The sequence below is a fragment of the Saccoglossus kowalevskii genome, chromosome 6, assembly GCF_978046115.1.
Source record: "Saccoglossus kowalevskii chromosome 6, keSacKowa6.1, whole genome shotgun sequence".
NCBI lineage: Eukaryota > Metazoa > Hemichordata > Enteropneusta > Harrimaniidae > Saccoglossus > Saccoglossus kowalevskii.
Genome location: NC_140646.1, coordinates 40,535,670 through 40,558,850, shown reverse-complemented (window position 1 = coordinate 40,558,850; position 23,181 = coordinate 40,535,670). Strand labels below are relative to the sequence as shown.

The 23,181-nt window shown below is 35.2% G+C and overlaps 1 protein-coding gene across 1 annotated transcript in view; it reads left to right on the top strand.

Annotated features, from left to right (window-relative positions):
* Positions 1 to 23,181, top strand: part of LOC102803662 (uncharacterized) — a 67,416-nt gene that overhangs the window by 599 nt on the left and 43,636 nt on the right. The window contains exons 3-6 of the mRNA XM_085500545.1: positions 7,443 to 8,223; positions 8,410 to 8,510; positions 8,775 to 8,837; positions 20,176 to 20,373. Coding sequence (XP_085356671.1) covers positions 7,443 to 8,223; positions 8,410 to 8,510; positions 8,775 to 8,837; positions 20,176 to 20,373 — 1,143 coding nt within the window. The remainder of the gene's footprint in view (positions 1 to 7,442; positions 8,224 to 8,409; positions 8,511 to 8,774; positions 8,838 to 20,175; positions 20,374 to 23,181) is intronic.

The window sequence follows — 23,181 nt, the reverse complement described above, 5'->3', positions numbered from 1 at the left end:
TCAGAAGAGTATTTGAACAGTGCATAGAGGATTTTTTTCTTGTGTTCTGAAAAACTGTTATGTTCACATTGAAAAAAGTAATGTTTTTTATCGCCCACATCATTAGAGTCACACTTGGTACATACCCTGTCAATTTCTATTTCAATTGGCAAGAAGTGGGCTGAAATACAGAATTTTGTTAATGATACTCTGTGTTTTTTGTTTTAATATCATCCAGGTATTTTTCAAATTTATAATTATTTTTGAATGTTTTATAAGTATTTAGTTTATTATGACCAGTTTTGTTCAACTGACTTTCCACATTTGTTGAGTAAATTTGGTTTAACCTTTCTTTAAACAGATTGCAAAAATTTGCCTGATTAGTATCCGTGTTTGTAATTTGTAGAAGTTTTTGGACAAATTTATACCAGGGATCGTATTTTAAACCCACTACTTTCTTTAAAAGCAGCTTCGATAATTATGTTGTTTGTTTTCTTACATGACAACCTTTGATAAAACTGAAACTAGTACAAACATCAATCACAAGTGGGAAATGACCAAGTTCACATCTACAAGCAATATTTGATGCCTTCCTATGTACTCCCAAAACTCTCTTACAAAACTTTATATGAAGTTTTTCTGGTAATATTTTGTCAGAGAATAGCTTTGATACAAAAACAGTATTATCAATCTCTGATTTGCTATTGCCAGTTCCACTAAATAGATTAGTTAGAAAACTACCCCAGACTTCTGACCCATAAAGAATAACTGGTTTAATAATAGAATCAAACAGTTTACAGGCTAGACTCACTGAATGACATTCATTTGAATCCCAAAGCATTTTATACATTTTAAATGATGCTTTGTGAGCTTTTTCATACAACCTTGCTGTGGCTGCACTACATTTCCCATTTGATTGAAAAGTGATGCCATGGGACCGGTAGTTATAAAAATTCACACATTCCAGTTGTGTTTCATTAGATAGATTTGTTTATGTTAACCTTTAATTTCCATTTCTGACAGTAATTTTGAATGGTATCAATGCCCTTCTGTAGACCATCATGACTAGTAGATATCAACAGAAGACCATCTGCATATAAAATACAGTTAAATTTCACACCATTCAGGTCCACTGGGTCAAAATTGTTAACAACATCACAAATACCATTGACATAAATATTAAACAACTGGAGACTTAAGTTGCAGCCTTGCTTCACACCTTTATTAGAATCAAAGTATGGTGTAATTCCCCTATTCATTTTTATGCTATAGTGTGTATTTTTATAGATTGACTTAATCAAATTATAGAAGTTCTCCCCAATGCCTAAATGCAGTAGTTTATGTAGTAAGCCCTCACGCCAAATAGAGTCAAAGGCTTTGGAGAAGTCAATAAAGCATGAAAATAAAATAATTTTCTGTCTTTTTACACTTGTTGTTTACATATTTTGTAATCAAGGATCTCAAAATATAGATGTTATCTGTTGTCCTATGATTTTTCTTATCCCTGCTTTGATTGTTTTCATACAGATAGTTAGTTAACCTGCTGTGTAATAAAATGGTATAAAGTACTATGATGTGGAAAATTAAGGCAACACACTTTATAAACACAAAATTCTATGCTTACATAACAAATAGAATGAAAAATCACATTCAACAAAAAACTGTAAGGATTTCTAAGATGGGGTTATGCAAGTATGTGCTATGCCATAAAGATACAGGATGGAGTTATGCAAGTATGTGATGTGCTATGCCATAATGATACAAGATGATAATAAATTGCAGAAAATAATGCTCTCAATTTCTAATTATTTTTGAGGAGGGGAAAATTTGTAGTCTATTTTTGAGTCTTTCTCTCTCTGTTTCATGCGACTTTGCAGCCTATCAAACATCTATTGTGTTTTACTTTTGTCGTTAGACTAGGCCAACAACTCAAAACTGTCAAAATTGAAAAATCAAAGTTTGTGCAAAAAAAGAACTACCGGTATATTACGTTTATGTTTATTGAAACACATAAAATTCCTCGGAAATAAATAAATTGGTTATACATAAACAAGGACAATAAAAATCCAGGACAACAAAATGACCTGGCATTTGACGAGAATAATTCAAATTCAAAAACATATTGCCTTTAATGAAATTAGCCACTGAAATTAGTAAACCAGTATTATTGTTTTTCATTATCATTATACATTTTAAATTGCGCCTCCGCAAGGGGGGAGGGGTGCACCAGTGCATCATGGGAAATGTAATGTCTTCGTGGAGCGCCGACAACTCCCTTGAAGTCTTTGGAAAAACAGCACACGGAATATCATTTCTTATTATCACTTACATCATCAGCTCCATAATTACATAAACTATGGAAGCTACTAACGTTAGTACCTTCCCGGTGCATAAACATATAAACATACCGTTAAAGTCCTAATATAAACCGCATACGTAATAGTAACCGCACCCCCAATTCCGGCTTCGGGGTTAAAGAGTTCTTAACAAAAATTGAAAACTTGAAAAGTACCTATTACTAACCGCACCCCCAATTCAACAAGACCGTGACTGACTTCATTGTTTCAACCAGCTGTTCCAAAACGGCATTGTTCCTAATCCTATTCTTTGTTTCGACAACATGCCTAAAAATATTCACACCTATTTATTGTTCAGCGGTGATAAGATGTCAGACAGGCAATGAAACTGCTTTTGTTCTGGCGACCTCTGTCAATACTCTTTCTGAATACGTCTGTGTTTCGTAAGTTTTAGACAATGAGCTTTTATCACCGTAAAAGTGTTAAACTGAGCATTGAAGAATAATTTATCTTTCGAAAACAAATAATTTCTTGATTTAAAAAAAAAATCATGCCGTTTTCCCATGGAAATCAAAGGCAAAAGATCGCACTACATTATCGGTAAATCTCTTCCGTGTTGCGTTCACCATGAGGTCGCTGAACTGTCATTAACATATTTAAATGAGCTATGTAATTTAGACACGTGGCACCATCCAGCATTTTGATTGGTTAATTAGCGACTTGACCTATCCGGTCAATAATACGTCAGGTGAGCATTCAAGAGCATGGCGGATATCGTATCGGCTGTTTACATGTGACTGAAATCATTAGCTTACGGGGAAACTAAGTTGAATTTTACTTGCATTTTATAACAATTCAACGAATTTATTTTGCGTGCGTTATTGTAATCACTACTAAATAATAATCACCAATATCAACACTTCGAAAACAAGTAAGTTATTCACTTGTGACCAGCAGCATGGCCGGATCGAGCTACCGTTATGTGATCATTTGCTACTAAGCAGTGCATTCGTGTTTTTATTTGAAACTTCTGTTAGAATATACTTTTTGTTGCCAAGAAAATTAAAAAAAATAAATGCATATTACATTAAAAATACTGAGTATTTTTTGTATCATGTAGAATTTTTTTTTGATTGACTGTAATTTTTCAACATTTCGTAACGCCTATTTTAGAACCAAAATAAGGCCTTTCACTCTTCCCCGACGCCTATTCAAGAGATTGTACGGTGTATTGTTTGTTTTGTGCATGTGTTGTGGACAAAAAATGACCACGCCCATTTAGTGATTGCAATATGTACGTAATAGAAACCGCACCCCGAACTTGAGCTTTTGATCCCAATTTTTAAATTGATACATTGTAATATAAACCGCGGTTTATAATAGGACTTTAACGGTACCTAAAGATTGAACAAAGAACTCAGAATTAACACCATGCATTTGCATAAACCTATGACTGACATTCATTTTGAGCAGTCAAAAACACTGTTTTAATCATACTTTCTAGTTGCTTTTACGTGGAAATCACATTGACATCGTTTCAACATTCAGATTGTTGAAAAGATAGTTTTGTGGAGCACCCTGAAGCGATGTTTCACGCCTGAGTGTCATTTGCATACTGAAAACTGGCGGCCATCTTTCCTTTTATACACCCAGAGCCAAGGTTTAAGGATGAGACCCAGGTCTGTGGGCGATTATATTCAAACCTGTATTTCACAGTGAAGATGGAATTTGACTACCTACATGTTATTTATTTTTAGTTAGCTCTGTGTTTGAATTGTGTGAAAATGCTTTATTTTTTTCACAAACTAGTAAAGTGTGTGCATGTTTTTTTTTCAAAAATAGGCCTTTTTAAGTTTTTTCACTCAAACAGATGCACGAAAAACATACTGAAGTTGCAGACATCCCGTATATTGTATGAAATTTATTTTTATTCTACTTCAGATTTCTATCGTTTTAATAAGTTCATCAAATAATGCGATAAGTACAGTTATAGATATGCTAGATGAGAATCTTCTGTGAACAAATTTAACTGTTCAATTGATCCTGTGTCTGTCAGACTTCTATTAAAGTATTGCACAAAAATTAAATGCTCAAATATAGCAAATTTGCATAAAATTAATTTCTCGTCTTCTTTATACTTGTCTAGGAACCTATTTGAAACAATTATTTTTTGTATCATGGTAATTCGCTTGGGTAATACTCATCTTTGACATTCTAATCGACGAAATTAATCATACTGCGATGTATATTTTTTGAAAAGTTTAGGAAACATCACTTGTTTACTGAGTAAACATTGGATAACATTGATTTAATCTTATCACAAATATAAACGCAAAGTGTAATGAACACATGGGATTAAGACATAAGCCACATAAGTCTGTCTTTTTAGCATAATAAAAGAAATCCTAACAGATCTCGATCATTTCAGTTATACTTAACAATACTCTTAATTTACCCCATTTCTTAATATTTTCATTTGATTTCCTTTTTTTGTTTGCAATAACATATTGAGTCTTCTGAATAGTTTGAACAAAAGGTTTAAAATGCTGGAAATATGGAATTTTTTCAACATTTGCAGATATAAATAAAATGCTAAGCTATATGGTGCATAAAGTTTCCACTTCCTGTTGATACATAATGTACACATTTTAGATGGGCGAAATTTTATTTAGTTTTACATTTGTCATTATTAAATTGTGGTTCATTTTAGTTGTCAATGTTATGTATATATCAACTCTCATTGTTTTTACAGACATACGAGACTACCCTCTGAGTTTTGTATATATCAACTCTCATTGTTTTTACAGACATACGAGACTACCCTCTGAGTTATGTATATATCAACTCTCATTGTTTTTACAGACATACAAGACTACCCTCTGAGTTATGTATATATCAACTCTCATTGTTTTTACAGACATACGAGACTACCCTCTGAGTTTTGTATATATCAACTCTCATTGTTTTTACAGACATACGAGACTACCCTCTGAGTTATGTATATATCAACTCTCATTGTTTTTACAGACATACAAGACTACCCTCTGAGTTTTGTATATATCAACTCTCATTGTTTTTACAGACATACAAGACTACCCTCTGAGTTTTGTATATATCAACTCTCATTGTTTTTACAGACATACGAGACTACCCTCTGAGTTTTGTATATATCAACTCTCATTGTTTTTACAGACATACGAGACTACCCTCTGAGTTATGTATATATCAACTCTCATTGTTTTTACAGACATACAAGACTACCCTCTGAGTTATGTATATATCAACTCTCATTGTTTTTACAGACATACAAGACTACCCTCTGAGTTTTGTATATATCAACTCTCATTGTTTTTACAGACATACAAGACTACCCTCTGAGTTTTGTATATATCAACTCTCATTGTTTTTACAGACATACGAGACTACCCTCTGAGTTTTGTATATATCAACTCTCATTGTTTTTACAGACATACAAGACTACCCTCTGAGTTTTGTATATATCAACTCTCATTGTTTTTACAGACATACGAGACTACCCTCTGAGTTATGTATATATCAACTATCATTGTTTTTACAGACATACAAGACTACCCTCTGAGTTATGTATATATCAACTCTCATTGTTTTTACAGACATACGAGACTACCCTCTGAGTTATGTATATATCAACTCTCATTGTTTTTACAGACATACGAGACTACCCTCTGAGTTTTGTATATATCAACTCTCATTGTTTTTACAGACATACGAGACTACCCTCTGAGTTATGTATATATCAACTCTCATTGTTTTTACAGACATACGAGACTACCCTCTGAGTTATGTATATATCAACTATCATTGCTTTTACAGACATACAAGACTACCCTCTGAGTTTTGTATATATCAACTCTCATTGCTTTTACAGACATACGAGACTACCCTCTGAGTTATGTATATATCAACTCTCATTGTTTTTACAGACATACGAGACTACCCTCTGAGTTATGTATATATCAACTATCATTGTTTTTACAGACATACGAGACTACCCTCTGAGTTTTGTATATATCAACTCATTGTTTTTACAGACATACGAGACTACCCTCTGAGTTATGTATATATCAACTATCATTGTTTTTACAGACATACAAGACTACCCTCTGAGTTTTGTATATATCAACTCTCATTGCTTTTACAGACATACGAGACTACCCTCTGAGTTATGTATATATCAACTCATTGTTTTTACAGACATACAAGACTACCCTCTGAGTTATGTATATATCAACTCTCATTGTTTTTACAGACATACAAGACTACCCTCTGAGTTATGTATATATCAACTCATTGTTTTTACAGACATACAAGACTACCCTCTGAGTTATGTATATATCAACTCTCATTGTTTTTACAGACATACGAGACTACCCTCTGAGTTTTGTATATATCAACTCTCATTGTTTTTACAGACATACAAGACTACCCTCTGAGTTTTGTATATATCAACTCTCATTGTTTTTACAGACATACAAGACTACCCTCTGAGTTATGTATATATCAACTCTCATTGTTTTTACAGACATACGAGACTACCCTCTGAGTTTTGTATATATCAACTCTCATTGTTTTTACAGACATACGAGACTACCCTCTGAGTTTTGTATATATCAACTATCATTGCTTTTACAGACATACAAGACTACCCTCTGAGTTTTGTATATATCAACTCTCATTGTTTTTACAGACATACGAGACTACCCTCTGAGTTATGTATATATCAACTCTCATTGTTTTTACAGACATACGAGACTACCCTCTGAGTTATGTATATATCAACTCTCATTGTTTTTACAGACATACGAGACTACCCTCTGAGTTATGTATATATCAACTCTCATTGTTTTTACAGACATACAAGACTACCCTCTGAGTTATGTATATATCAACTCTCATTGTTTTTACAGACATACGAGACTACCCTCTGAGTTATGTATATATCAACTCTCATTGCTTTTACAGACATACGAGACTACCCTCTGAGTTTTGTATATATCAACTCTCATTGTTTTTACAGACATACAAGACTACCCTCTGAGTTTTGTATATATCAACTCTCATTGTTTTTACAGACATACAAGACTACCCTCTGAGTTATGTATATATCAACTCTCATTGTTTTTACAGACATACGAGACTACCCTCTGAGTTTTGAATGCATTAATGATTTAGGGCTTCATCTGGACTCTGAACATCCCACGGCACTGGACTGGAGAATGCTTCTTGCTTATCTGGGATTTGACAATTCTAGTTTAATTCAGGTGTTGAAAAGTAAGAAGGGAAGTCATACCCAATATGTGATTAAAATGTATTATACAATGGATGAGCACCCCACCTGGTGTGGAATACATAAAGCACTGAAAGCTATGGAGAGAGCGGATGCTGAAGCTGTATTAGTGAAACATGCTGAGAAGTTAGGCTTACCTTCAGATACTGCTTCAACCAGTCTACCAGCAGGATGGGGAGAGTTTAGTAACATGTCTCAGAGATTAGGAGAACAAAACTTATCATTTCCATGCATGAGAGAAATCACTGAGCTGTTAAATCCAGAACACCCAGTTGGGTTAGACTGGAAGATACTTGCAAGTAAACTTGGCTGTAAAACAACTGACATGGATGCATTTGCTCGTACACCCAACCCAGCCATGGCCTTTTTGCAGGATTATCAAATAAAAGAAGGATCAACACTTGGTAATTTATTTTACGCTCTTAAACTGATGCCACGGTATGATGTCATTTACTGCTTATGGAAACAAGGGGCATTTACTGCTGGGGAGACTGTGCCTCAATCTGGAAAGATCTATTCCCAGAGCTTATCATACGATGGAAGTAGAGATACAGCAAGGAGAGCTAAGATGAGTGAACAGCCAAAGAGACAGATATCACAACAAGATTCAGCTTCATTTAGGTATGTTCAATTAACTTCTATTTGTAACTGCATCTTGATACAAAAAATAAGTATAATTTATCATCTAATAAAACATTGTTTAGAGAGCGAAAAATTCATTCAAATATGTGATTGAGATTACATGTACATTGCAGAGTAACATGCGCTCTAGATTGATGTCCTTATACTCTTGTAACTCTTTCACAGAAGGGAGACGGAGAACCTATGTCGTATGTTTCATGATTTAGGAATTGATGAAAAGAAGGCTAACAGAGCTATACATAAAGCTTATCAACAAAATATATATGGTAAGCAGATTATTAGAAAACCATTTCTCTTCAAAACCTATTACTAGTAGCAATTTGTTAGTTTGGTCTAAAATTAAAAAAAAAAAAAAATGAATGGTTTGCTTTAAAATCTTATGTTTAGTGTATCAGAATTGGTTTATTTATTGTTGACTCTTAAAATGAAGTCAAAGATGTCACAAAATATGAATTTTCTGGTTGTGTTTTATAAGGTTTATGTTTAAACCAAATACACATAGAATAATTGTAATGGTTTATTTGTGTTAGATCCAGATGTGATATACAGTACATATCTCTCAGAGGACGATGACACAGATACAGAGTCAACAGGTAATATGAGGCAGTACATGTTTGGTTATAGCAAACACTTCTGACAGTTATATTACTACTGGGATAGTTTCTTATTTTGATGTTTTTGGTATGGAAGTTATTTTTAAGATGCATATATTTATTTACTGCTGCAATATTACACCTCATCACAAGTCAAAATTAGTGATGTTGGAATCCTAGCATTCTAGTAAAGTCATGCATTTGAGTGAACTCCAAACATTGAACATATGTACTTGTAGGTTTGTTGTCTTGAAACAACATTGCATGACAGGATTTATTGTAGTGAATAATAATATGACAAGTTTTGATCATTATAAATTTCATTACTATGAGATTTGTCTTTTGACCAAAGTTAAATGGAATCAACTGAATTGTGGATTACAATACATTTTTAGCCCCCGCCGGATCTGCGATCCGGGCGGGGGATATTAATTTGGGTTGTGTCTGTGCAATGTGCGTGCACATTTTCATGTTACCAGCTTTTTCTCACACATGTGTGATTCAATTAAGTTCAGAGTTGGTACAGAGACAGAAATTGATGGTGCTATGGTGCACATCAAGTTATTTTTTCGATTCTTCAAAGTTTCACTGTGTTTTTCCTTGATTTTTAACATTTTTCCTTCAAAATCCGACTTTTCCCGAAATTACCTGAGTTTAATCCGAGTTTTGATGACGCTTACGCAGTTCTCGTCTCGATGGAAATCAGTCAATTTTGTGAGGATATTGTATCCCGGAATCTTTATTTGCGCAACGCTTCTATGGACAAAATTGTGTCTTGTCAATTTCAAAGGTAAGAAACTGTGCTTGTTATGGTATTTATACACTTTGTATTATTGTTTGTGTCTCCGGTTTGGTGATCGTGAGAAACTATTGCTAACCTGGCGAGAGTTTCGCCAGAAAAACTGCCTTTTTATTATGGTTGTAGGAACTGATTATGTATTGTGTAAATTGAAAGTTTACCTCGTGACTTAAGAGGTTTGCAGTGCTCTCACCGGGATTCAAACGTCGTGGTGGTGTCGGCGCAATGCTGCTCTGAGACGCTTGCCAGACTCTGCCTCGCTCAAAATCATTATCGCCATGCTTGATTTCCGCAACATTTACATTTGTTTATGATTTCCACAGCTATTGTTCTATGAGATGCGTCCTCGCTGTTCATAAACAGCCATAAACAAGTTTAGTTGGGTCGGCATGTACTCATTGAAAGTGTTGGTTTATTTACGTAATCCACTGATCACGCAATAGGCGAAGTTAAAAATATGTCGCTACTCAGGAGAGCTTGTTCACAACGCTAAATGTCCCAATATAAACGTACCGGTATGTTTATTTTTTCCACAGAAAAATTTCACCCGGCACATTTTTATTTGGGACGGTACGTTTATTTATTTTTCTAAATCCGATTAAAAAAATCATGCCTTTTTCCCCATGAGAAACGAAGCCAAAAGATCGCACTAAAACATCGGTAAATCTGGTCTTTCTTGTTGCTTTCACCATGAGGTCGCTGAACTGTCATATTTAAATGCTTTATGGTAATTTGAGCACATGGGCACCATCCAGCATTTTGATTGGTTGATTAGCGACTTGACCTATCTGGTCATTATAAACACGCGTCGTGGGCATGGATAACATGGCGGATATTGTCTCATCGAGCGTTAACATGTAACCGAAAACATTTGCTTACGATAAAACTAAGTTGAATTTTACTTGCATTTCATAACAATTCAACGAATTTATTTTTTGTACGTTAATATAATCACTACTGAGTACTAATCAACAATTACAACACTTCGAAAACAAGTAAGCTACCATACCGTGCTACCAACAAAAAAATAATCCATAATGAATATAGTGAATATTTGTTGTTGTCATGTGAACAGTTTTTTTGATTGACTGTAATTTTTCCAACATTCCATGTCTATTGTAGCACCAAATTAGGGCTTTTCACTCCTCCTTGACGCCTATTTAAACGATTAGACGGCATCTTGTCGCCAGCCACGAATGTCACACTAGACGAACTTGATCGATACTGCCAACTATTCCATGCATTTTTTATCGACGCACGACGACACGCAAATCGAGAAAAGTATTGTCCTTGCAACAATTTTGCGCAATACGTCACCACTATACAGTGACTGATTTTAATTTTTATTCAACATTAAAACAAACTACAGTGAATTGTTCTATGGTCGTATAAAAATAAAATAAACTACACTAAGATACAGTAAAGTTAACCAACTAAACAGAATGCTAAATAAAGCTAAATAATATTACAAACACATAGAATCACAATAAACTTGTATGATACAGTACAATACAATACTCTAACTACTATTGCTAAGGAGTGGAAAATCACATTCACATTAGAGTCATAACTATGGAAAGAATATTTTTATATTTGGTGGAGCTGCTCATATATCATGAGCATACAATTTTTGTATGTACTGTGCAGTTTCCCAGCCAGTCAGACTACTTCGCTACTTCGCTACTTCATTACATCTTGCAGCCTTTCAAACAGTATATTGCTAGAAATGCATCAATTGTTGTCCATGTATATTCCTAATTGCTCAGTGAAAACTTGCAATTTCTTTCTGGCTGGTATAAATATATTAAGTAATATATTTTCGTACTGAAAAGACAGTACAAAAATATCTTTTTTAATTAAATTTAACAGCTAATGGGAGCATATATGCTACAATCTCTGCTTACTTTTGACTAAATGTTTTTTTGTTTTTTTCAGGTGCAGAGCCAGAATTTTTTTCTCGGAAAGCAAAGCCACTAAAACTGCATATACAATGTATTACAAAAGCATACTATTCGCTGCATGTCTGACAATTGTATAAAGTTTTGCAGGTCGTCTTATTTTTTTTTTGAGAAGTGCTGTCAACCAAAGCATAAATATGTGTTTCTCTGTACATAAAAGTTCAATTTCACATGATTTGTTAATATTAATGTATGATAATAAAAACTTGATAATATTTTTTCTTGATTCTTGCACTTTATTTGTATCATTGTCATATGAGAAGTACTCTTGTCCTTATTTAGAGATATTGAAACTAATTCAGGGCCATAAACTACATGTAGATCTGTACATGAAGTACATGGGAAGTAAAGTTGTTGACACAGGTAATGTACACCAAGGATCATTGCAGTTTCTCAGTTCTTCATCTAGTGCTAGTACTTGTATGACAAACCGTATCATTGCCATGTTACTGTTTGAAATATCAGAAGTTTTTCGCTGGAACAGTTCTGTGATTGACGGTGTTCTTGTATAATGAATACAGTTGTACAAAGAAGTTTATCCAAACAGACACAACACTGACTCTTCAACATATTTGCAGATCTGATTTGCATACTTGCATGTCATTTTACCTGTTGTACTTGTTTGTTGCTCTCTGGTGTTCTTGCTGAGAATGCCATAGAAATCATGTTTGCCAATTTACATCCAAACCAAAAACTGGACAAATTATATGTTGCAACTTTCAGTGTCATTCATGACCTGTTTGATTGGATAAAGTTTTACGACTTGGAGGCCATTTTTTCCCTCAAAAATCTAAAAAAAAACAAGCTTTTTCTAGCTGTTAACAGCTTTTTCTCAGATATGTCGTCCAGTTTTGCTCAAAGTTGGTACAGGGACAGGTAATAATTGTTTACAAGTGCACATCGCATTATATGTTACAAGTTATAAATTGTCTCAGAAAAGCCAAATGAATAAATTTTTACCCCACCCCCTAAAATTGTAACACATCAATTCTGAACATTTAATAACAGAATTTTAATACAGCTCATAATGAATTAATTCACTCTGACACAAACTAAGTTCAATATAAGTTTTTGAATTTTTTTCTGAGCAGGGGCTATGACATGACATGTCATGTCTTGTTAAGAATGTGACTGGTTAGATTTCAATGAAACCTAGGTGCTTGGGAACAATGTGTACCGGTATATAATATAAAACATGACAAAGTGTGTGCATATTATAATTACCCAAATTGTTTATATTTACTTTTCTACCAATTTCTCAAAAAGTAATTATTCCAGTTCAATGAAACTTAATACATAGATGCACAGACCTTATCAGTTTTGGGTTAAAATCTGTTCATATCAATTCCCTAATAATTCATAATTTTTTGGCTTATCTACTGAAATTTGGTATATAGATGATCTGAGGTAATTCAGACATGATTAGTTTACCAGTTTTGATTATTTTGGCGATCCGCTCCGCTAGGATTGCCCTTATAATCACTTTTGTAGGTTTGTGTGTGTATGTCTATGTGTGATTTCCAGTTTTCACGTATTATTTCCTCTGTGATTTTTTTGGCTTGACCGATTTCACTCAAACTTGGCAGGTAGGTCTCACCTTCACCCTAGTTATTAGGAAAAATCTAATAAAAAAATTGGCCCAACATTGCCATAGCAACAACAACAACAAAAAACTGTTTTTACCTTGCCCGTACCATCAAAGATGGAAGGGAAAGGTATATTAAGGGAAAAATTTTGTCCGGCGCTGTCGTCGTTGTTGTTGTTGTCGTCGTTGTTAACAATTGTTATTGTGTGCATAATAACTTTACTAATTCTATTCCAAACTTCATCAAACTTGGTCACCTTATTCATCAGTATAAAGTCCTCCCTGAGTTTGAACAACAGATGTCCTGTGTGAAAATATCATGCAAAAATTGAGAAAATCTGATAAAATATTTTGACTGTTTCTACTTGACTGATCACTGGTGATACACATCAAAGGTCACTGATCTCAGTGGAAATATGCATTGTTGTATGTGTTCAATGAAGCAAATGATTTATCTTGTAATAATATCCTTGGTAATGTATCTCAGAATCCTATACTGGGTTTCAAAACCAACTCATGGAGAGATTGCACAGTCTGATACACATTTGCAAACCTACCAATAAAATCTTAACAGAAAACAAGTAACCTGTAGAATACTGTGTGGGTAATATTTTTTATATTGATTTTTGTTGCATTTGCAGCAAATAGTTACCAAACAATGAGAAATCTATAGGATTGAATATACCCCACAGCTGGCTTCACATGCATTGTTCATAGTTCATATGGTGCTTACACCAAGATTTAATTACAGCACCAAGGCGGTATGTGGTTACAGCTGTTCGAGTAATCGCAAGAAATTGACATGACAATAGAAATTCATTAAAGACTGCCACTCCCATGCAATTAACAGCGAGTGAAATTCCTGGGATTGAAACATATATTTTGAAGTCACTGATGTAGGCAACGAATAACTGCAAGTTGACATAAAGACGAGGTAGTTTATTTAATCAGTGGTCAACTAGAGGCTGAAATTATAATTAATTTGTTTATTTCAATTTCTTCTGACGTCAAATAGAATACACTGGTGAAACACGGTAGTAACTGTGGGTGAAAGGATGTTTTGGGGTGTAGTTTACATTGTATATGGAGTGGTAGGGTCGGGTGTAATGTGTTCATTTCCAACTATTATGAAGTCACGTAGAATTTCACTTAATTTATTTTTGCTGACATGTTTTCAAGCATTACATGCGAATCTAATTTTCACTGCGCTGTGTCTCAATATAGTATGAGGGAAATGGCATATTCACTGGAATTTATTTCAGGGGAAAAATGTTTTCAGTGATAATGAAGTATTATGACAGATACCCTCCCCGTGGCTTTCATTGCGTATGGAAGTTATTTTCACGAGTGATGCGGTGTATCCTGCTGCCGTACTTTCACGAGCGAAGCCACGGGGAGGGTGTGGGGTTCTGTTATTATACACATGTCCCATATTTGATTATTTCATATTAAAAAAAGAACGTGCAACAAACCGGGATAGAAATTTAGATCGGGGAACCCAATTGCCCATTAATATGCTCCAAGACAGTGCTGCGACCTAGCAACGCTTGTCAGTGTAGAACGCGTGTCGCTGTACGTGTGAAAATAAAATAATCAGACGTCCGAATAAATAACTCGTGGATGTTTAAGCGCGGTGGTCGTAGCACAGCGTGTGTTCGAATTTCATGTAAATAAACAATGTATTTTACACGCGTTGTATACGTCGCTGTGAGTCCCATATCGAACAGGACGCGACACGACGACTGTCGCCCTTTAGTTGGGACCACGACAGAACCAGAACTTAAACTGTGCGACTACGATACACGGTTGATGTTGAAGTTAAAAGTTCCTCCACAGATCTGTACATTTGGCAAACATGCCGTGCAACTGCGGTACTCCACTGACGAAATGACTTTCGTTGAAATCGGTCGTCGCTGACTCGTGAGCTGCACACTACAACCTCGTTTGTGATGTTGCTTGCTTGTCGTGGATAGACTGAGTCTTGGTTACCGGTTAAATTTTGCTAATTTGGCGTTGGTAATCTTTATTTGGAACTGAGTAATGCCGCAACGTCGCCAGCAGAAACCTCATGGTATATCGATGTTGATGGTTGCGGCTCCATATTAATCGGAGATTTTACTGCGGGTCCAGGCAGCGGGTGGATCTTCCGAGAGCCCTTCAAGATTTATAAAACTCAGATTCCAGGTGGTCAACAAACATTAAGTTCTCCCAATCCTAGTATTCTATGTGATGTACATCTAACATGCCAAAAATGCTGGTAAACGATTTGAACCTGACAAAACTACTTGAAATAGATACCAGGAAGGGGGGGGGTAAAAGAAAAGTTATATAACATTTTATTATTCAATAATTTATTAAAATACACAAGTTTGTCCAACTCCCTGTGATACAACACCTCAGACATAGCTCATTGTCCTCGGCTGGAGTGTGGGCAAAAAGTTACTATTTGAATTTTTGATATCTTTTTTCATTAATGAGAAAGTTGACCCCGAAGTTAAAGTAACTGTTCAGCAGGAATGGTTTTTTAACTCTTCTGTGATTTTTTTTTTTGGCTTGGCTGATTTTGTCACGGTTCATACTTGACAGGCAGGTCGTACCATCACTAATTGGAAAAACAATCCTGACCCACCGCTACCATGGCAACAGCCAATGTCTTGTAATAGCAGTGCCCAAATGATGATGCCTTTTATTTTGGCTACGTTGTGCACTGGTAAGAGATCACCGGCGCCGACATTGTTACCACTGTCAACGGAATCCCAACGCAGCTTTGAACTTTGAATAAAATGTAAATGCTGCTTCCAATCTAGAAAATACTATCGCAAAACGATTGGAAATTATACATTTAACGGTTGAATACGTCCTAACAATAAAATAAAGTGACTTCTAATGACTGCCATGTTATTTTGCAAACCTCGTATCAGGTGCCCGGTTTTAGTTATAAACAGACGTTAGCTTCACGTTCATGTCCCTTCCATGATAACAGCCGAAAACATATTGCTTGTTTTTTACCGGTTTTCATTGGCAACCGAAGTATTTTTATTTTGTAAACAAATTTTCGTCTGCTATTTTTATTCAGTTCAAATCGTTCAGCAACATTTTTGGCATATTAGGTGTACATCACATGGAATACTACGATTGTGAGAACTTGATGTAATAATAACAACCTTTATTGATATCGTATCCCTTCTGGGATCTAGATTAGAATACAATAAGGATATAAGGAACAATAAAATACATAAGTAATAATAATAATAAAAAAGAAATAAATAGTAATACTGTGAAAATATTATTATATAAATATTTTTTTGGTGTTATTTTGAGGCAGCTGGTAAATTGCTTTTCATGAAATTCTCTCTTTTATTGAAACAGTCGCTGATAAACTTGGCAATTGCTTGGACGGTTTCAGAATTTTTGTTATTGAAAAGTGCTTTCAGATTACCGGATAAGGTTACGTTTTCAAACAAAGCATCTCTTTCAAATTTGTACTGGTTACAATTGAAGAGGAAGTGTATGTATGTATGTTGACTGATTTTTATCATAGTACGAAGTACCAGGAAGTTACTCAGTTCCAAATAAAGATTACCAACGTCAAATGAGCAACATTTGACTGGTAATCAAGATTCATGTAATCCATGGCTAACAAGCAACATCACAAGCGAAGTTGTAGCATGCAGTAAGTCATCCCGTCAGTGGAGTACCGCAGTAACACGGCATGTTTGCCATCAGCATTGTATTCAAACGAATCACGTGGTGTGCCGTTCTCGTTCAAACCCGGGATTCGATCAATAGGGGAGTCCCATTAAAAAAACACATTGCAAATCATGCAAGTTCAACATTTTCAAACCAATATACTAAAACAGAAATGCTCAGAGATGTAAATGAAGGATAGATATTACTTTTCACTATACACATCTCTGTTGATACTATCCCTCACATATTCTACTCCCAATTACTCCTGCGTAAAATGGACTAGCCTGTTCATGTTGACATTTAGACTAAAATCACGTGACAGGCTGTTAAAATTGGCTGTTGCATACTCTTTCGCCGGTCTGGAAAATGTGTTTAATTAACTCACATTCAAGCAACAATGCAGATTTCCCAGTGGGAGTGAGACTATTCAAACTCTGCCACTAAAAAATAGGGGTGTTTTCAGCAAAAAACGAATAACCCTGGAATACACACAATATACTGAATTTCGGAACAAATCGTGCATTACTTACAGCAGCAGAATACCACAGAAATATCAGACGAAACATGAAAACACTATATATTGTATTTCAGCCTGAACCCTCTATATTGCAATTCAAGGAATTAACACCATATGTGCATCCATTTCCCACCTTGGTATCACCCACCCCTGAAAACAAACTCTTAATACCACGCTGAAGCGTTTGGTAACAAGATGTCAGAAAATCAATATAAGCACTCCTATGAACTGGGTGCCAAACTTTGATCAAGATCTGAAGCTAATAGAAAATCAGTTTAGTTCAAAGTTATCAAATCAAAAACAATACATAAAAAATACATAAAAAGCAAAACATTTCATCCACATTTTAAAAAGAAAATTGTTCTAAAATATATGTATTCTGTATTTGACAAACAGTTCATTCGACAAATGAAAACTCACAGGAATATGTTTCAGCTATTAGAACAGAATGATAGAGTTTTTATAATACTGGTTTAAAAACGCACTTCAAAGATTGCAGTGTTTGAAGATGTAGATTCTGAGGAGGCAACAGTACTGTTGACTTCTCCCTCCACTGGACACCAACTAACTATTTAAGTTGATTTGCATACAAAGCAGAGCTTGCAACATGATAGCTATTCATAAAGGGTGTTTTTTTTTACTTTTCATATAATACAGTAGCCACACAATGAGGCAGTTCATATTTGTCTCAGTGAATCATTAATTTTTGACAGACACCTGTACAAAATACTTGGGCAAAAGCAAGATAAGATTTTCTGTAATCTTGCATGTTTTATGAATCTATTCACGTCTAAATGCAGCACTTTTTTTTCTGCGATGAGGCATTTGTTTTCATACTAAAATATCTGAATTACTTTGAATAAAGCTGGAAATTATTTCCCTTAAAATAATTATACAAATAAGGCACCAATGTCTTTTTAAGATATTTACATCTTTAAAGGACATTCAGTAGACTAATTCCCCACTGTTGGTTCAACCACAAAACTTGTTTGTATTCAAAATTAATTATGACAATGCATATTTATATTGAAAGAAACTATGATAAAGGGAATTATATTATATAACAAAGGGCAAGGTCACCAGAGTTCAACTATGTTTTTGGATAGCTTCGCACCATATGTATTTCCTTCTACAAATTTGGGATAAAACACTTCAGACATAGCTCATTCTACTCAGCTTGAGTGTGGGCACAAAGTTACTATTTGAATTTTTGATATCTTTTTTTTATTACTGAGAAATTTGACCCCAAATTTGTGGTAACTGTTCACTCTTCTGTGATTTTTTTGGCTGAGCTAATAGTTTCAAACTTGGCAGCCAATTCACACCTTCACTCTAGTTAGGTTGTAAAATCTGAAAACAAATTCTGGCCCACCATTTCTATGGCAACAGCCAAAAAATTGATTTTTTTAATACATTCGCGCCAAATGTATCTCACCCTACATTTCTACGATTAAAAAGCACGGTTCTGTTTGCTTTTCTTATGTCTATTAACTCCTCTGTGATTTTTTCGGCTTGGCTGATTTTGTTCATACTTGTACCGTCCGTATCGTACCATCACTAATTGGAAAAAATCCTGGCCTACCACTGCCATTGCAATAGCCAAAAACTGATTTTGGATACTTTCGCCCCAAATTTATTACCTCCTACCAGTTTTGTAATAGCAGTGTTCAAATGATCATGCTTTTTATTTTGGCTACGTTGTGCACTGGTAAAAGATCATCGGCATCTACATTGTTACACTGTAACAACGTAATCCCAATGAATGAACTGTAAATGCTGCCTTCATTATAAAAAATACTATCGCAAAACGGTTGTAAATAATAAATGTAATATGTCCTAATAATAAGCTGAGTGTGACTTCTAAAGACTGAATGTTTTTTGCGAACTTCGTATACGGGGTCTATTTAGTTATAAACCGACGTTAGCTACACGTTCATGTCCTACCATGGAAACAGCCAAAACATGTTGCTTTTTTTTTTGAGCGGAGCGGATCGCCAACCAGCCTACCGGCTTGTAATTATTATTAGCCAATTTCTCAAAAAGTCATATTTAAATTGAACTTGTGGTAGCGGTGATCTAGAATAAATTAGACTACAAACCACAGATCTGAAATTAAATTTATTTTCTAGGAGTACTATAAACTTCAATAATGTGGATTACATTGTATTCACATTATGCATCTCAAATAGTAGACAAATATTAGTTGCTATGCTTCTTGTTTGGAAGGCTAATCTTAAATTTTTAATTAATTTTTTTATATGCCTCCAATATTTTCAGCACACAGGAGTTCTTTCTAAGATTTCTTTGATTAATTTTTGTTTAGTTGTTGTTCTTAAACATTAATGTTCTGTGTGTCTCCTACTCAATCTATACACGATTGGATACATATGTATACCCATTTGAACTTAAAATTCATCGAAATTGAGTATATCTATCACTTCAGTACTGGATCTCGGTGATGTATGGACAGATATTTTCTAAACTTGGTACATATATTGAACATAATTTGAACTTGATGCTCTTCAATTATTGTTCATTAATTTCAAAATGGCTGACTGAAACTACAGGGAATGTCATGACATCATTTGTTTCCATATTTTATTTTCAAAAATGATGTAATGTAGAAAAATACATAAAATTGTGCAATATATTAAATTATTGAAAGGGTTAAAATTGTTACACTTCAGATTCTGACGATTCTGACGATGAGACCCAGTTTACATCGATGGGCACCAGTAGTGTTTATAATATACGTTAAAATTGTTGCTATAAATATATTCACACTTCAGATTCTGACGATGAGCCCCATTTTACATCGATGGGCGCAAGTAGTGTTTATAATTATATACGTGGTGGAAATGTACAGATTGGAAAGAACAATAAAATTATCACTGTTGGTGGGGCTGCACCGATGAAACAAAAAAAAACTAAAAGAAAACATGGACGAAAAGGAGAGGGAGACATAGCTCATAAATATGACAAGCAAGGTAAGATATGTTCTGACTGCAACTACAGTAATTTTTTTGTACATCCATGTTGTGTAGTTTTCTCCTGTTACTGATAATGTTGTTTAGAATTTATTTACAGAAATTGCAAGTCCATCTATTAAATCAAATAAATATAATAGATAGACGCCACGTCGCCATGTTGGTAGGACGTGTCGTAGCTCGGCTCTTCATTTCAAGTAACCGATCTTGTACTCGACTTAGTCTACGATGAATTATATTTGCTGCTGTGATTGTGGAACATTTAATGGAGTTTCTCTTTGTCAAGGTGATCTTGATTTATGTGGACCGTGTAGAAATAAGCGATTCAAAACTACGTTGACCATGAGTAGCTCCGAAGACAATGGCCAAATTGACTCTACCCTGGCCTTCGATGCTACTGGATCGAGCCGTGACAGCAATGACACTGCCACAACATCTATACCAGTGATAAATGAAATGCTCTGTTTTATTGTAAATAAAATGGATATCTTGCCAAATGATGTTATTGTAAACTTGTGCTTGGATACGTTTGGTGAGTCTGAAATTGACAATGCAAAATGCCTTTTGTTTGAACACTGTGGATGCCACAGCTCTCGTCGTTTGATCAGGCGACAGGGTGCTAAGAAATCACTCAACAATGTACAAGATATTATTGTTTTGCTCCAGGAGATCGATCCTAGCAATATACCATGCTTTGTTGCTAGAAACTTGTCGAAATTACCGCCTATTACTATGGATCACGTAGATTTCTCGTTGTTGCTGAAAAACAATAGCCAGTCGAAGTGTGATATTCAGGCACTTAAGCAATCTGTAGGTGTGATCAACAAGTGTTTCATGGATGTCTTTAATGATATTCGTGATATAAAAAACAAGCTGTGTCTGTCAGTGTCCACCAATCCAAATTCGCATTATCCTGACTGTCAGCCTGAAACTCAAGCTACCTTGCCGCCAACTCGACCTAATGTTAACGACCAGTTACGTAATGAGGTACATGTAATTACTGATAGCCAGGAGTGCACCCAAACACGTGTAAATGATGATCAACATGATGATGGTTCAGACGGTTTCACAATACAACGCAGTCGTCGTCACCGATATAGACACCGTAGCTATGCACGTGCACTTGTCGACGGAACAACGAATCCAGATATACATATACATGATTCATCTGCAAACCCGGACTCATTCCGTAAGCTACGAAAATACTCACATAAGTCTAATGAGCAGAGCGCTGATAGTCGTGCGAACATACGCCAAGTTGACCGTAAAGTTTTGATTGGTACTCGTAAATCCGCCGACCAGATGACTGTAGTTCATAAAAGAATGAGTGTTTTCGTGTCCAGACTGGGTCCAGATACTACAGCTGAAATGCTAGATAAATATATATCAACCAACATGAACGTCAGCGATATTAAATGTGATCGTCTTGATACTAAGTTTAGTACATATTCATCATTTTGTATTACAACTACAGTGCCTAATTTTCAGAAAATCATGGATGCGAGTGCCTGGCCGGAAGAAGTGTTGGTGCGCAAGTACTTTCCTCGTCGTAACTAATGCAGAACCTTAACATCATAACGTATAACTGTAGGTCTATAAAGTCTAGTAGACCAATTGTCAATAAACTATGTGATGAATGTGATATTTGTCTAATTCAGGAACACTGGCTAACAAATGACGACCTAGGGTACTTATCTACGATTCACAGTGAATTTTATGCATTTGGTGTTTCGGCCATTGATACAAGCAGTGATATACTTTCTGGTCGGCCTTATGGAGGGACAGCTATATTATGGAATAAAACACTTGGAAGTGCGCTTAAAATTAGAACATTTAATGACCCCAGATTACTTGGTGCGGAAATCACTCTGGAGGACAACAATAGGCTTTTCATTTTGTGTGTTTATCTTCCAACGAATAATGTTGAAAACCGAGACGACTTTGTGGACTATCTAGCAAAAATTAACGCCATCATTCAGGAAAGTGGTACGCCTAATATTCTTGTTATTGGTGATTGGAATACTGATCCTCGTTCGCAGTCCTATTTCGGTAACGAGTTACGTGATTTCTGCAATGCTGCCGAATTACGAATCGCGGACATTGAAATGCTAGACAATTCAGGTGACAACTTTACATATGTGAGTGAAGCACATCACACGACCTCATGGCTAGATCACTGCATTGCTTCTAATACTGCATATTGTGCAATAATTGGTATTAACATTATGTATGACTATGTTGCATCAGATCATATGCCTATGACCATTGCCTTCCAGTGTAGTAGCATGAAATCATGCGACTTAATAATTGGGAATTGTAAGGAGCGATCAATACGTCTTGACTGGTCCAACATCACGACGGAACAAATGAACCAATACGCTCACAACACGGATATTGGCCTGCATAATATTGTTTTACCAGTGGACGCCCTGGGTTGTACGCATGTTAACTGTCAGAATACTGATCATAAAAGAAATATTCATGATTATTACGAGAATATTGTCAACTCTCTTAAAAAAAAGCGACGGACTTAACATTCGTACGCAAGAAGGCTTTTGCGTCTTTTAAACCAGTCCCTGGATGGAATGACATTGTTAAGGATGCGCATAGCTTTGCACGTGAGTGCTTTTGGTTGTGGCGTCTTGCTGGCAAACCAAGAGAGGGCGCGGTTCATGACACGATGAGGTCAGCGAGGGCTAAATTCAAACTTACACTGCGCAACTGCAAATCTGCACATTCTCATATGACTGCAGACAAATTAGCCACTCACCTTTTAAATAAAGATGAACGCTCGTTCTGGAAAGAAGT